Source organism: Pistacia vera, unplaced genomic scaffold (genome assembly GCF_008641045.1).
Source record: "Pistacia vera cultivar Batoury unplaced genomic scaffold, PisVer_v2 Contig567, whole genome shotgun sequence".
NCBI classification, from domain to species: Eukaryota; Viridiplantae; Streptophyta; class Magnoliopsida; order Sapindales; family Anacardiaceae; genus Pistacia; species Pistacia vera.
In genome coordinates this window covers 1,003,010-1,017,166 of record NW_022196409.1, presented here as the reverse complement: position 1 = coordinate 1,017,166, position 14,157 = coordinate 1,003,010, and the positions used below count along the sequence as shown (strand labels likewise).

The 14,157-nt window shown below is 33.3% G+C and overlaps 1 protein-coding gene and 1 non-coding gene across 3 annotated transcripts; both read left to right on the top strand.

Moving 5' to 3' along the window:
• The first annotated feature begins 8,340 nt into the window (after window positions 1-8,340).
• LOC116108615 (cellulose synthase-like protein D2) lies at window positions 8,341-13,216 on the top strand. 2 transcript variants are annotated; one of them, XM_031394856.1, is made up of 4 exons: window positions 8,341-8,732; window positions 8,923-9,700; window positions 10,233-11,040; window positions 11,281-13,216. In XM_031394856.1, exons 2-4 carry the CDS (start codon window positions 8,940-8,942, stop codon window positions 13,042-13,044), a joined length of 3,333 nt encoding a protein of 1,110 aa, XP_031250716.1. In that variant the 5' UTR covers window positions 8,341-8,732; window positions 8,923-8,939; the 3' UTR covers window positions 13,045-13,216. The 2 variants fall into 2 exon arrangements, with proteins under 2 accessions (XP_031250716.1, XP_031250715.1); XM_031394855.1 differs by having other exon boundaries at window positions 8,341-9,700.
• Window positions 13,217-13,491: 275 nt separating this feature from the next.
• TRNAQ-UUG lies at window positions 13,492-13,563 on the top strand. The gene has a single exon. It is a non-coding gene; the product is annotated as a tRNA-Gln (tRNA).
• The last annotated feature ends 594 nt before the right edge of the window (window positions 13,564-14,157 follow it).

Sequence of the window (14,157 nt, the reverse complement as noted above, 5' to 3'; positions counted from 1 at the left end):
TCAATGAGCCGCATTTTGTTGATGGTATAACCTAGAACATTCTCGGAAGTATTTCTCAGGCCATGTTAAGCACCTGATTATGGCTCTCAATCAATGATATTGTAAACCATTCCAGTATTGCATCGAGGTTTGCCTTCTTGATGTTGGAATCCAGATAATGTCTTCATGATGATTATACTCCTTGTTTGAGAACATCTCATGAAAAATCTATAGCATTAATTTATTATACCAAATTTGTTACCTTTTGAAGTAATTAACTAGGAAAAATCTACATTAATATCTCTAATCTTATTTCAAATAACACGTTTAATGTCTACTCCGTCTTCAACTATTGTTATATAATCAAGATGTGAAGTCATATAAAAGTGAAAAAAAAAAGTTAAAACTATCCAACCAAAGCATCATTTAATTTTGCAACAAAGATATTACTACTTTATACGTTTAATCAGTGACATATGCTAACAAATGTGGCTAATAGTTATTCAACAGCATTGGCCTTGTAAAGGTCACCATTGTGGCTACAACAGTGACCTTACAAGGTCACAATCACAACCTTGCTTGGGCAACGTTGTGGCCTTGCAAGACCGTTGATGGCTTCTACCAGTGGGAGAGCGAAAATGGAGGAAGTGGGTGTGGACTGTGGAGACCGAAGTCTCCACTTATGTAATCTAAAATATCTTTTATGAGATACTTCTTGTAAAGAAATTGGTAGTCTTGTAAATCTTCACTCTAAATCGTTTGGAGGAAACCATAACGAGAAAGCAATATATTGCTAATTTGCTCCATTATTGTCGAGTATTTTAATGGACTTAAATAAGTGAATTTGGACCGAATTGGGTAAACTTAATAAAATGAAGGTTTGCTCAAGTAAGGCCCAAACATAAGGAAAACGTATGTTCTTGGGATTAAATTTTGGGATATAATTTAAAATATCAATATAAGATAGATAAACAAAACTCATTTTCTATATTTCCATAATCTTTTAATTAGAAAAAAGTGTTTGGGTATTATGTTAATATATATTTTAAGATACAAGTCTAATTTTGGGTTATATCTTAATTTTGAAAATTATCATTAGATCTCAAACCAAAGGATCCTAAATTTTCAGATGAAAATTATAGTTTGTTAATATTATTGCCTCGCAATAAAATACTGGTATCAATCTTTTTTTATTTTTGTTCGTATTTAGACTAGCTTGCATATATCTCAACTATTCTCCTTGGATCCTGAAGTTAATAGCCACGTAAACCTCTAATGGCCCTAATTAGTAAATTCGCGTATTATACACCGAACTATATAATTCACGTATTATTTGCGAATTGTCGTATTTTATCAGCCTAATCGTATTATTCGTGAATTATATGCCTCAGCCTTATTATTCGCGAATTATTCCCATATCCGAATTTTTACAAATGTATTTTTCATCGTTTCTTGTATCATACCCGTAAAATTTCCGTACCATTATTTTGCCGTACTCGTATATTTGAAATGCTATATCGATTTTAACCAAATGGCCCATGAAAAGTGCTAAAACTATGATTGATATTGCCATATTTTTCAAAATGTATTATTGACAATGTGCTGTATTAAACCCGTATATACCCATACCGTATTTTTTCCATATCCGAATTTTTACAAACATATTTTTCATCATTTATCATATCATACCTGTAAAATTCTCGTACTATTTTTTTGCCGTACCCGTATTTACTAATCAAGCTAATGACTACTCTTTATTAGTAATCATGGGAATTTGAACTCAAAACCACTTGAATAATACATCCAAGAGTCTCAAGCAAACTGCCAAACTACCCAGAGGTAGTTTATTGGTATCAATCTCATTGATAAGCAGGGGCGGATCCACCCACTCTCAATTTTTTTTTTAAATATTAATATATATAATTTTTGGATTTTGACCCACCCTAATAAAAATATTAATATATAATTAGTTTTTATTTTGGCCTATCCTAAAAAAATTTTATGGATCCGCCACTGTTGATAAGAATAGTTTTACGGGACCTCATATAGAACCAAGCTCAAATGAAAGTCAATACCGAAACCTAGTTCTTCACATTAATTTATGACGTTAACAAGGATTAGGTTTCCTATATCCAATTCACTGCTTTATAACAATGCCTATCAATATTATATATTTTACATTTGTTTTTTTAAATCTTTTAATATAAAAACGTGCCGGTGAAATTGTATCTCCGCTTTGTTAAATTAATAGATTCAAATTCACGTGTTTGTTTCTGTCAAGTTTTCAAAGAATTAACAATGGCGTTGGGTTAGGGGAAGGGAAGGGGTCATCAAATTCTTGGCATATGACAAAAATTGATTCAATGTGTTGCTAGCTATTGATGATCATGAAGGTTTGAAGGGATCAATTCTCAATTGCGTGTAGCATTTTATTATTTTATAAAATCTTGTTACTAATTCTCTGCTCAGGCCACCATTAATGTATCTTTCATTTGACCTCCAAGGAGAAGAAATTTAAGAAACAAGTAAATGAGAACCAAAATTATCCTTTTTACATCCAGCTGATATGTGTTGACAAACATGTAATTTAGTGGCATCATTGTTATGACTTATTTTACGTATATATATACATAGTCAAAGTGAGGCTTACGTCCATTCGTTTAATTTCAACACATTATATTAATACATACAACAAATAAACGTATATATTATATTATTGAAGGGATGTATTTGTCTAATTACGACACACCATTTATTAATTATGATATATATATATAGATTGTGATAGTATACACCGTAATTGAGTAAATACATATATTCAAACATAATATATTAGGAAGGTTTATCCGTTTAACTACAATATTCGTGGCATACCCAGGTCATAATTGAATGGATACACATGTGTTCATAATCAGTAAAAACTTTATTATGAAACATAATTCAATTATAATTTTTCAAATTAAAAAAAAAAAAAAAAAAGGTGATGAGTGTATGTGTTTATCCGTTTAACTACAATATCCGTGGCATACCCATGTCGTAATTGAATGGATACACACACTTATGTTGAAATATATATATATATATTTGTGACTGGACAAATCGTGTATGTGTTTGTAATCAATAAAAACTTTATTATGAAACATAATTTAATTATAATTTTTCAAATTATAAAAATAAAATAAAATAAAAGAGGTGATGAGTGTATGTACAGGGTACACCCGCCTAATGCGGTAACAATTTGCACATTATATTAAGGGAGAGCGAATTTTCCACCCAAGGTTTGACAAAACAACACTTTCCCACCCATTAAGTTTCAAAATGACACTTTTCCACCTTTTGCCAGGTTCTATTAGTATTTTCTCTTAATATTTGATAGAAAAGATGAAAATACCTTTAAATAGTTTATTATAAATTAAACTTTAGTTAAGTTAAAATCTTTACTCGATTATTTATTAGTTCAAGTGTAAAGATGTATTTATTTATTTAATTAATTAGAAATATTGATTTTCTATGTTAATTAGTAAAAATGAAAAATATTATAAATTTAGTGGATTATTGAATAATAGTAATGAGATATTGATGACATTATAAATAAATATTTAGGTCATTTAATTTTAAACAATTTCATAGCATTACTCTCAATTTTTTAGGTGAGGTTAACTATTTTTTCTTTTTTGACTTTTTAATATTTGACTTTTTGGCTAATTAAAAAATTATAAAGTTAAATATTTAAGAGTATTCTTGTCTTTTCAATAAAATATTAACGAAAAATATAACAGAACCTAACAAAATGTGAGAAAGTATCATTTTGAAACTTGAAGGGTGGGAAAGTGTCGTTTTGCCAAACCTTGGGTGGAAACATGTCGTTCTCCCTGATATTAATACTCATAACATGCACATATACCATGTTTGAAAGGCTGCATTCTATTACAATTAACCAACATATAGCACTCGTGATTGCATACACATCGTAATTGAGTAAATACATACATTCAGACCTAATATGATAGGAAGGTTTATTCGTCTAACTATAATATTTATGATAGTCCTGAATGATTAGTTGGATACGTGTAAACTTGTTCAAATATCCCTAATAATAATAATAATAATAATAATAATAATAAATAACAACAAAAAAATCCAAACATAGAATGATTGGTGAATGACATGATTATTAGCTAAGATCAAGGCAATTTATCTACAAGTGAGTAATCTCCAAAACCATCATTATAAAAGTTAAAAGCAGGCTGACGTTTTATTAAAACATTATTGATATGTCACATTCCATACCCATTTATGAAATTGTAATAGAATTTTCATAAATTTAAATTCTATATAACAATCACTACTTTCTTTAAGTTAAGGGGATATCCACAAGTTCAACCCAATTTTGATCCATTCTCAGACCAATTGTAGGTGAAATTAAATTTTTATTAGTCTGATAATGTGCTTTCCCTTGAGTTATGATTATAAAAATCACCGATATTTTTTATTCAATTAAAAATAAAGATCTTATATATATATAATGTTGTCACAAAGACCTGGTCCAGGTCTTAAATAGTTGTTGTATATTATTTGATTAAGCTTATTATTATTGAGAAAATAAAAAGCACGAAATCCTTCCAGTCAAAATATATAATTTAATGGAGACTATTAGTTCAGATTAATTGGGGTGAAGAGAAGAAATGTGATGTGAAATTAGAAGCTTCTTGTTTGGTTGATTGGAATCTACCTTTAAAAATAAATAAAACCCGTTCCATTCATGTATTAAATGTTTAATTTACTATTCTACCCTAATAAGCCATCCCTTACCGACTTCATTTTGTTTGAATTTCATTCTTGCTAATTTTTTATAAATAGTATTATAGTAATTTATTGAATATTTCTTCATTTTTATTATATTCATTAAACATTCTTATTTATGAAATAAATAAATATAACAAGAAATGGAACCCATTCCATTCATGGATTAATTTATAATTTTTGTTTAATATATTCATTATGTNTTTCTTTAAGTTAAGGGGATATCCACAAGTTCAACCCAATTTTGATCCATTCTCAGACCAATTGTAGGTGAAATTAAATTTTTATTAGTCTGATAATGTGCTTTCCCTTGAGTTATGATTATAAAAATAACCCATATTTTTTATTCAATTAAAAATAAAGATCTTATATATATATAATGTTGTCACAAAGACCTGGTCCAGGTCTTAAATAGTTGTTGTATATTATTTGATTAAGCTTATTATTATTGAGAAAATAAAAAGCACGAAATCCTTCCAGTCAAAATATATAATTTAATGGAGACTATTAGTTCAGATTAATTGGGGTGAAGAGAAGAAATGTGATGTGAAATTAGAAGCTTCTTGTTTGGTTGATTGGAATCTACCTTTAAAAATAAATAAAACCCGTTCCATTCATGTATTAAATGTTTAATTTACTATTCTACCCTAATAAGCCATCCCTTACCGACTTCATTTTGTTTGAATTTCATTCTTGCTAATTTTTTATAAATAGTATTATAGTAATTTATTGAATATTTCTTCATTTTTATTATATTCATTAAACATTCTTATTTATGAAATAAATAAATATAACAAGAAATGGAACCCATTCCATTCATGGATTAATTTATAATTTTGTTTAATATATTCATTATGTTTGTTAAATCCTTCCTAAATATTTAATTTTGTTTTTTTCAATTTTGTGGCTGTGGTTGGTCTTTCTCAAACTGGTTTTTGCCGCTGTTTCCAGGCTGGTGGTGTTTTTTTTTTAGGCATGGCAATGGGGCGGGGCTAGGCGAGGATCTCATTCACCATACCCATCCCCACCCTCAAAATCATTCCCCACCCCCGCCCCATCCCCGTTACGGGAATTTCAGGAATTTCCCTTCCCCGCCTCAAAGGGGAATGTTGGAGGCCCATCCCCGCCCCGTTAAGTTTATATAAACATAAATTAATTTAAGCATTACCAAACACAATAGTTAATTCTCGTTCACATGACAAACACTTAAATTAATCGTGTAAACATAATTAATTATACATAAATATGGGTCGGGGTTTGTTCTTGTTCAATTGTTTAGGGTGAGGGAAATTAGGAAAATATGGGTTTATATAGGTAGGATAATTGTATAATTAGGTGAAATATAGGGATATTAGTGAAAAGTAAATATATATATACATTTTTTTAATTTTATATATTATATACGGGGCGGCCCAAGGGAAAGGCATCACCCACCCCCGAGGACGGGGATTAAAACACCCCCCACCCCCGCCCCTATCCCGGAAAAAACCGGGGCTTCCCCGCCCCATATGGGGCAGGGCGGGATGGATCCCCGAAATCCAGGGGAACATTGTCATGCCTAATTTTTTTGGTGTCTTGTGTTGTGCCTGCTGCTGCTTGCTTAGCCATCTTGGCCCTTGTTTTGGCTGTTTAAAGGGTGTTGATGCGTGTGTAAAGAGTGTACATTCTCGCTCCCTTGATTGTTTAGAATCGTGCTTTTTTCAGGTTCATCCCGTTTAAGTTATAATTCTTTATTTTTTATATGATTATCAGTTACCCAACAAAAAAAACAAAAAAATTAAATTTTTTCATAAATAAATAAAAAGAAATTCCATAACGGGCGTGGGTTTGATGAAAGTAAATCCTGCAATCACGCCAACAAACAAAAGCTATTTTGTTTGATTTGAATATAATTTGTAAGTGCACATAGCATGTGAACACCATCATGCATGTTTGACATGATGGGTTCCAGGTGTTCACTTCTTCCCCCACACCAAACTTTTTACATTTTGTCAAACCTTTTCCATCCATCCCATCGCACTAACAATAACATTCCTAATTCTCCGGCCGTTTTGGGCTTATCTTCAGTTTAAGGTACTCTCTATTTTTTTATTTTATTTCAATCAAATAACATGGTCACGTTCTTTTTTTCTTTAATATTACTATTTTTTTTAATTAATTACCAACTAAAGTTTTGAATTTAGCCACCAGGTGACAGCCATGTTGAAAGTCAATCTGAGATGGTGTAAAGCCTGCCTAGGCCACCTTCCAAGTTCATGAACAATCTTCCAAAACCATTTAACAAAACCTGAATTTAATAAATCTTGAAGCCGGTTAGGCAGTCAGTTTGGGTGTGCCAAATGTTATGGTTATTATTTTTAATTAAAGACCGTGTGCATTTAGAAAGTATTGGTATGGTTTCATATTGTAACTAACCGTTTTAATTACTTTATTTTACATTTACCATTTTTCGCTCTATTAGGTGGATGGTCATTCTTATAATATTATCATCACCAACTTTTATTGTCCTAATAATGTCCCTCATCAAAATATGTAATTTCAAGACTATCCCTTATTTAATGCCATAATCTTGACATTAATCTGAATGAAGAAATATTCACATTCAAAGTCTTAAATGGATAAATTTAAAATTTAAAAAGGAGAATTTTTAATAAATAATGAAAGCATTTTAATGAGATATGGTTATATAATAATTCCTTTAGTAAAGAGAAGGAATCCTAGAAGAGATCCTAGGTATTATCTATTAATAGTTCCTAATCAGTAATTAATTAATTAAAATTTAATTCAAAAATAATTTGTTGTTCTGTAGTGGGAACGGCCATTTACAGCTCCTTATTATTGGTGCCGCGTGAAGTCAGAAATTCCCAATACGGCTATTCTTTATGAGCCACTCTACTCTGCACCCGAATCTACATTCCAACAAAACAATTACCCTCTTCACCCTTCATCATAACCGTTGACCAGATCATCATCATAACATAAGTATGATAAACTTTGATTATTTGCTTCATCTATAGGTTACAAACTAAAATCATTTTTATATGTCAATAATATATTTTAATTCTCATATAATAAAAATATAAAAGCAAATCATATGATCCATTTTAAAATATATTTTTAACCTGAAAATTAGGTTATGTAACACATGCCTTATAATGAAAACGAAATCCAAATTCAATATTTGTATATATAATATATGAATTATTTATAATAATTTAATTACTTAAATAAACATTTAAACATTCCTTTCTTACTGGACAAGATATCAAGTGTTAAGTTTCATAATTTTTTTTTTTTTAAAATTAATCTCAATACTGAAATTAATATTTTAATTAAAGGGTTTAAATCTAATTTTTCCACTTTGAAAAAAAAAAAAAAAAATATATGTCTCTTATGACCATTATCCAGTTGTAGAAAAACATCAGCGACTTACTACAGCAGATCAAAACCCAAAAACCGCGTAAACTACGGCTTGAACTGGAGTACTGGACTCTTCAAATTCCTAAAAAGACCCTATAAATACCCAAAATTTTCGCTTCTTCCTAGTTCATACTTTGATATGCTATTACTAGGCCGGCCTCTCTTCAGAGTTCTCTCATTTCAAATTTCCTTCACAGCAGAGGACAAATCAAACTTTCCATCTTTTGGCATTCACTTTCCGTCTCTCTCTGCACTTGCCAAAACAAATTCAATCCAACTTAGCTGTAAATGCATTCATTTATCTTCTTTACTTTTACAAAGAAGTTGCCAAAACAACCATTGAAGCTCGTATAGAGCAACAATTTTTTGGCCTTTTTTGAGAGCCCTTTCGCTTTCTTATTGGTTCTTCCATTGTTAAAATAATATTATTCTTTTAAGGGTAAAAAATTGTAGTGGTTAAGGGTTGAGACTTGAGATTAATTGAGAGTCTGGACTTGGTCGTTTTGGGGTTAGTTGATTTGTTCTAATTGGTACGTTTTTGTATTTTTCTTCATCTTTTAATTGATGGGTTTATCGTTTTAGCTTCCAAGAAACAGTCTTCTCAGTTTGAGACAGTCAGAGTTGTTTCTTTTTTATCTCTGTTTTTTTCTGAAAGATAAAGTCTTTGTCTTTTCAGTTTACTTAAACTTTCTCAAGTTTCTATATTTTTGATGGCTGAAGAGAGACGAAGACAAGCAATGGCGAGAAGAACGCCCACAATTCACCACCTCAGTGCCTCCATAGACGATCTCGACTCTGAAACTGAAATCAGCAACTCGGAATATGCTACTTACCAAGTTCACATACCGCCAACGCCAGATAACCAGCCGTTATCCTTGGAGTTATCGCCACAAAAATTCAATAATGATTCAGAAAGAAGAGAAGACCAATATATGTCTAGTTCTTTGTTTACTGGTGGTCACAATCGTGCTACACGCGCCCTTTCGAAGGAAAAAGTAATTGAAAGTGAAACCAGCTTTAAAGGATCCTTTTGTGCTCTACCTGGATGCAATGCAAGGACCATGATTGATTCACAGGGTATAGAAATAGTCCCGTGTGAATGTGATTTCAAGATTTGTAAGGATTGTTATAGGGATGCTTTGAGTAATGGTGATGGGATTTGTCCTGGATGTAAAGAGGCTTATGTTGAGCCGGATTTGTCTGGGATGGCAGTTGATGACCATAAGACGGAGGCTTTCAATTTGGAAAGGAGTTTACCGGTGGTGAAATCCACCGAGTCTCGGTTGGTGAGGAGCCAGAGTACAAATGAGTTTGATTATAGTGATTTTTTGTATGAAACTAAGAGGAGTTATGGGTATGGAAACGCTGTGTGGCCCAAGGGTGATGTAAATGGAGATGGTGATGGAGTTGGTGACAATACAAAAGTTTTCAATGATAAGCAATGGAAGCCACTTTCGCGCAAATGGAATGTATCAGCTGCAGTTCTAAGTCCATATCGGTATGATAATAGTTTGTGCTTTCTCCCTTCTGTTCGGCTATGCTAATCTTTTCCTTTCATCTTCTATATATATCCTTTGGATGATGTTTTATTGATGGAGAGATCTTGATGCTTTATTTAAAATTTCTAGATTGTTTTGATCATATATTATATTTTCAAGTTGGTAATTTTTTTTTTCTGATATAAATATATTTTTGTCTCTTGATACTGATTTGTGTCATTCAACTATGTTAATTACTTCATTTTATAAGTTACGGATAGAACTTAGGTTTACAGCGTGAGAATTCTTTAAGTGTAAGTTCTGTTCTACTTGCATTTTAATGTGATTCGATGATTACCTCAAATATAAATATATGCAAATTTGCTTCTTTTGCGTTACTTTATATTTTTTCCTTCGTTTTCTGCCATAGCATTTAATTGAACCACTTAAGCGAGCTAGTTTCCCTCCTCTTTTTGTATCTATGTTTATCTAAGTTAAATAAGATGTATGTTTGAAGTACTCATGTTAATTATATTGAACATGTTCTTTCAGGATCTTAATCCTTGTTCGGATGGTGGCTCTTGGATTCTTTATGGAATGGAGAATCACCAATCCCAATGAAGATGCAATCTGGCTATGGGGCATGTCTGTGGTTTGTGAAATCTGGTTTGCCTTCTCTTGGCTACTTGACCAGCTTCCTAAGCTCTGTCCCATTAATCGGACGGCTGACCTCGCTGTTTTGAAAGACAAGTTTGAAACAGCCAGTCCTAGTAACCCAGCGGGAAAATCTGATCTTCCTGGTGTAGATGTCTTTGTTTCTACTGCTGATCCAGAAAAAGAACCACCTCTTGTCACTGCAAACACCATTCTGTCAATTTTGGCTTCTGATTATCCTGTTGAGAAGCTCGCGTGTTATGTCTCTGATGATGGAGGTGCCCTTCTTACCTTTGAGGCTATGGCAGAGGCTGCTAGTTTTGCCAACCTTTGGGTTCCTTTTTGTCGGAAACATGATATTGAGCCAAGAAACCCTGAATCCTATTTTAATATGAAGAGAGATCCTTATAAGAATAAAGTACGCCATGATTTTGTTAGAGATCGCAGGCGTGTGAAACGCGAGTACGATGAATTCAAGGTTCGGATTAATGGCCTTTCTGATTCAATCCGGCGACGTTCGGATGCCTTCAATACTAGGAATGAGCTTAAGGCTTTGAAGAAGTGGAGGGAGAACGATAGCGATGAAACCATTGAAAGTTTGAAGATTCCAAAAGCTACTTGGATGACTGATGAAACCCATTGGCCTGGCACATGGACAATTCCTGCTCCAGAGCACTCCAGGGGTGATCATGCCAGTATTATACAGGTGATTATTTTTTCTACAATGTCTAAGCTGTTAACTTGTAAATGGATAAAATTAGGATCTCAATTCAATCTCTTTTTTCCCCTTTATCACTTAGGTCGAGTGTTGTTATAGGGGAAACTATATTTTTCTAAAATATTTAACAATTTTTTTTATTAAAGGACTATGTGAACTCCTTAGATATGATAACTGGATTGATAACTGATAATGTATTGATTAAAGCTGATCTTTATCGTACTGCAGGTGATGTTGGATCCTCCCAATGATGAACCATTAGCAGGTTCTGCTGGTGATGGAAATTCCATGGATCTAAGTGAAGTAGACGTTCGCCTTCCCATGTTGGTTTATGTTTCTCGTGAAAAACGACCTGGTTATGATCACAACAAAAAGGCTGGGGCTATGAATGCCCTGGTTCGATCCTCAGCCATAATGTCCAATGGCCCCTTCATTCTTAATCTTGACTGTGACCACTATGTTTTCAATTCCCGAGCTTTAAGAGAAGGAATGTGCTACATGATGGACAGTGGTGGTGAACGCCTTTGTTATGTCCAGTTTCCTCAAAGATTTGAAGGAATAGATCCATCTGATCGCTATGCCAATCATAACACTGTTTTCTTCGATATCAACATGCGAGCTCTTGATGGAATTCAGGGTCCTGTATATGTTGGAACAGGATGCCTCTTTCGAAGGACTGCCATCTATGGCTTTGACCCCCCTCTGTCGGTAGAAAAGAGTGATTGCTGTGGTTGCTGCTTTCCCCGTCGCAGGAAGGTTGCAACTACTCCTGCCAGTGAAGTTTCTTCAGAAGACAGCCGGTCACTTGGAATGGGGACATATGATGATGAAGAAATGAATATTGCTCTTATTCCAAAGAGATTTGGAAACTCTAGTATGCTTGTTGATTCTATCCGAGTGGCAGCATTTCAAGGCCAGCCCCTTGCTGATCATCCATCTATTAAGAATGGACGTCCACCTGGTGCCCTTACCATGCCTCGGGAGCCTCTAGTTCCAGCAACCGTTGGAGAGGCAATCAGTGTCATTTCTTGCTGGTATGAAGATAAGACTGAATGGGGACATGAAGTTGGGTGGATTTATGGATCTGTGACGGAGGATGTTGTCACAGGGTATAGGATGCATGAACGGGGATGGAAATCTGTCTATTGCGTGACCAAGAGGGATGCTTTCAGAGGGACTGCTCCTATAAATCTAACTGATCGACTTCATCAGGTTCTGAGGTGGGCCACTGGCTCTGTTGAGATATTCTTCTCCCGCAACAATGCCATTTTGGCTGGCCCCAAGTTAAAGCTTCTGCAAAGGATTGCCTACCTCAATGTTGGAATCTATCCTTTCACCTCCATTTTCCTCATTGTTTATTGCTTCCTTCCTGCACTTTCCTTATTTTCCGGTCAGTTCATAGTCCAGTCTCTCAATGTAACCTTCCTCGTGTACCTATTGATCATCACCTTGACCCTTTGTGCCCTTGCTGTGCTTGAGATCAAGTGGTCTGGCATTGAACTAGAAGAATGGTGGAGGAATGAGCAGTTCTGGTTAATTGGAGGCACAAGTGCCCATCTTGCTGCAGTACTCCAGGGACTACTGAAGGTGCTTGCAGGGATTGAGATATCATTCACTCTAACATCAAAATCTGCTGGGGATGATGCAGACGATGATTTTCTTGATCTCTACATCTTCAAGTGGACATCCCTGATGATACCGCCACTCACAATCATAATGGTTAACTTGATTGCAATAGCAGTTGCATCTGTGCGCACAATATACAGTACCAGTCCCCAGTGGAGCAACTTGCTAGGAGGTGTGTTCTTTAGCTTCTGGGTTCTAGCTCATCTCTATCCCTTTGCAAAGGGACTAATGGGAAGACGGGGAAGAACACCGACTGTTGTATATGTCTGGTCAGGACTTATTGCAATCTCTATATCTCTACTTTGGGTGGCCATTAAACCCCCAGCAGCGAATACAGACATAGGAGGATCATTCCAGTTCCCTTGAGTTCCAAGTGTAGAATAGGTATATTGTTTCGACATTTGGGCTTCGCCATTGTTTATTATAGGGAGAGATTATGTACATTGTTACATCCATTCTTTTTTTAAACACATTTGGCCTTAGAAATTGAATAATAACAGATTTATTCTACCCTTTTGTTGGTTCTTTACATTGACAATGAGGCTTTGTGGCAGGAGAGTATCTTGTTAGAAACCTTGATATATACATTTCGTTTTAAGTGTTTTGACAAGAAAAACTATGTATATTCATTTAGTGTAATGAATTGAATAGAAATATAAATCATTCTCTTTGTAAAAGACAAATTAATTCCACTGATTATATCAATCTCCCTCAGAGAATTCTTTATAACTTTTCTAGATTGTTTTTGGGTAAAAAACAGATCAATTCCACAGGAAAGTATATATATTTTACCTGAGAACAAGAAAACAAATTGGTTCTATGGTGTAGTGGTTAGCACTCTGGACTTTGAATCCAGCGACCTGGGTTCGACTCCCGGTAGGACCTTTTTAATTTTATTTTAATGTTATTTTATTTTTCTTAGAATTTAATTTTGTTATTTGATAATTGATATTAAAATATTGATTAGTAACAAAAATAAGACATGAATTTATTTCATAATGCGGAATAATTTTTTTTCTTGAACATACAAATTAAAGAGTTAGATTAAATATCAAATCGAGTCATGGTCACAATATTAATTCGACTTAAGATGAGCACAACACTCATAATTGGTGTTTATATTAAATGCTAATTAAACACAATAAAAAGGTCTTTCTTCTGGTCCACTTCAAAATTTTGTAACACCCAATTACAACTTCTCTTGTTTCTATATTACCTACAATCTCATCATTTTAATGGTATAGTTTTCAAGTTTAATCAAATTAATTGATGTGACATCATTAATTAATTGGTTGTAGAGGGTTAATCAGTCATAATCAATCATGTGAAACTATACTTTATAATTAATAGTTACCGTTGTTTGTTGCAAATGGATTTTGTCAATGATAATATACTGTTTAATAAAATATTAGAATGAAAAATTTAATTAGTTATAAGTTAATACATTTAAATAAAGGGAGAAACAAAACACCAGGTAGT